Source organism: Etheostoma spectabile, chromosome 23 (assembly GCF_008692095.1).
Source record: "Etheostoma spectabile isolate EspeVRDwgs_2016 chromosome 23, UIUC_Espe_1.0, whole genome shotgun sequence".
Lineage (NCBI taxonomy): Eukaryota > Metazoa > Chordata > Actinopteri > Perciformes > Percidae > Etheostoma > Etheostoma spectabile.
This window is the reverse complement of record NC_045755.1, coordinates 9,142,704-9,144,522: the sequence shown is the minus strand read 5'-3', so window position 1 is coordinate 9,144,522 and position 1,819 is coordinate 9,142,704. Positions and strand designations below refer to the sequence as shown.

Sequence of the window (1,819 nt, the reverse complement as noted above, 5' to 3'; positions counted from 1 at the left end):
AGTGGAGAGGAAAAACTCCCTTTTAGGCAGAAACCTGGGACAGACCCAGACCCAGACCTAGACCCAGGCCCAGACCTAGACCCAGACCCAGACCCAGACCCAGGCTCTTGGTAATAATAATAATAAAAAAAAAAAATAATATCCTTTGGTATGTAGGGCTAGCTACTGAATTCAATAATGTTTACCTTTTTACCACTTTCAAAAACCCAATTGGCTCTTTAGTATCGAGTATCGGACAAAGCCTCGTCATGCAATACCCGATTTCAACGCCTAAGGAGTAAATCTCATCAGTGACAGTGAGCCAATCAGCACGCGGCATGCTTCTACAAAGACCTAAAAATGCTGCTGATTGGCTGTCGTCATAGAGGCAGGCGGGAAACACTCCGTGCACACACATGCACGGAGACGGCTCACGTAGTAGGAAACATAAATAAAAGGATTCAGGCCGTAATGTGTAATGTTGTAATTTCTTTTTGTTCTATAAAATTGGTATCGGAAAAAGATTCGTTTAGGAACCGGCATCAAAGTCACAGTATCGAAAATGTTGGGTGTGAACTCACGTGTGTTCCTATGCTGATGACGAGGTGTTTCTCCACCTGAGGACTGGCCAGACAGAACCAGCAGGGACCCGAGGCCTGGGCTGCACGCCAGGAAAAACACAAAATATCAGCATTTATTTTTTATTTTTGTGTGACAGGGGATAGAGAGGAAAGGGGGAGAGCAAAGAGAAAGAGAGGGGATGACACTCAGCAAAAGGGCAGCGGGTCGGATTCGAACCCGGGCCCCTCTGCCAAGGACTCAGCCTACATGGGGCGTACACTCTTGCTGTAAGGTGACCAGATTTCTCAGATAAAATCCGGGGACATTTTCAGCTCAGAGGCGTATTTACCTCCAAAACACGTCATGTTTTTATTTTTGTAAAACTTAAAACGGGGACACTAGACCTAGAGCTGTCCCCCCCCCCCGCAGCGTGAGTTAATGGGATAATTGTCCAGCTTGTATTTACGTTCATAAAAGTGCTCGTTTAGCTACTGACAGACTCAGATTAATATTCTAAGTGTCTGACAACATCATGGAAAGGATTTCTAAGGAGGTCGACCTTTCTGTTAAAGATTAAGATGCTTTTTAAAGCATAAAAGTCCGCGAAATTGCGTTGGCTAAACCCACCAGACTCCATGTAAATAATCAGGGATTTTAGCATCGTAAAACACGGCTTTCTAGAACATCTCTGAGCACCGCGGGCTCTGGCTGTCTTGAGTCTGCGGGTGTAGGGTGAGCGACCATCGGCTACGTTTTGTCAGTATTTTCTTTCTTTCATTCCAATTTCGGGTCTGTCAGTCACAGTGAAAACCGGGGACAGGTCACCAAAACCGGGGACTGTCCCTGGTCACCCTATCTTACTGGGTGAGCTAGAAGTTTCACTTTATATTTACTTACTTTACAATCTGAACACACGCGCACACGTTGAAGTTAAACAACAGTCAACAAGTCAACAGGGAAAACACCTTCAACTGGGAAATTTCTTTTAATACTTTTTCTGTTTGAATTTTTTGAATTCCCCTTAAAATCAATAATAATAAAGTATATTCAAACTTTTAAATAGTAGTGAATAATAAACACAAAATTAGATCAAACGTTAGCACACTTTCACAATCTTTGAAAACAAGTGAATAAAGTCCAAATAAAAACAAAAAGAAATCAGATCAATACAGACTTGTGTCATAAATCCGTCATTCAGAACACAAGACACAACGAGTGTAAACGTAATGTGCAAAATAATAGTTGCAGAAAGAAAACTAAATATGTGTGTGTGTGTGTG

The 1,819-nt window shown here is 42.3% G+C and overlaps 2 protein-coding genes across 18 annotated transcripts in view; both read right to left on the bottom strand.

The window, feature by feature from the left end:
- nrcama (neuronal cell adhesion molecule a) overlaps positions 1-1,819 on the bottom strand; it is a 1,100,153-nt gene that overhangs the window by 331,275 nt on the left and 767,059 nt on the right. The window lies entirely within an intron of this gene.
- LOC116673019 (CWF19-like protein 1) overlaps positions 1-1,819 on the bottom strand; it is a 6,889-nt gene that overhangs the window by 1,782 nt on the left and 3,288 nt on the right. For all 3 annotated transcript variants that reach the window (XM_032505107.1, XM_032505108.1, XM_032505109.1), the window contains exon 3: positions 561-640. In XM_032505107.1, coding sequence (XP_032360998.1) covers positions 561-640 — 80 coding nt within the window. The remainder of the gene's footprint in view (positions 1-560; positions 641-1,819) is intronic.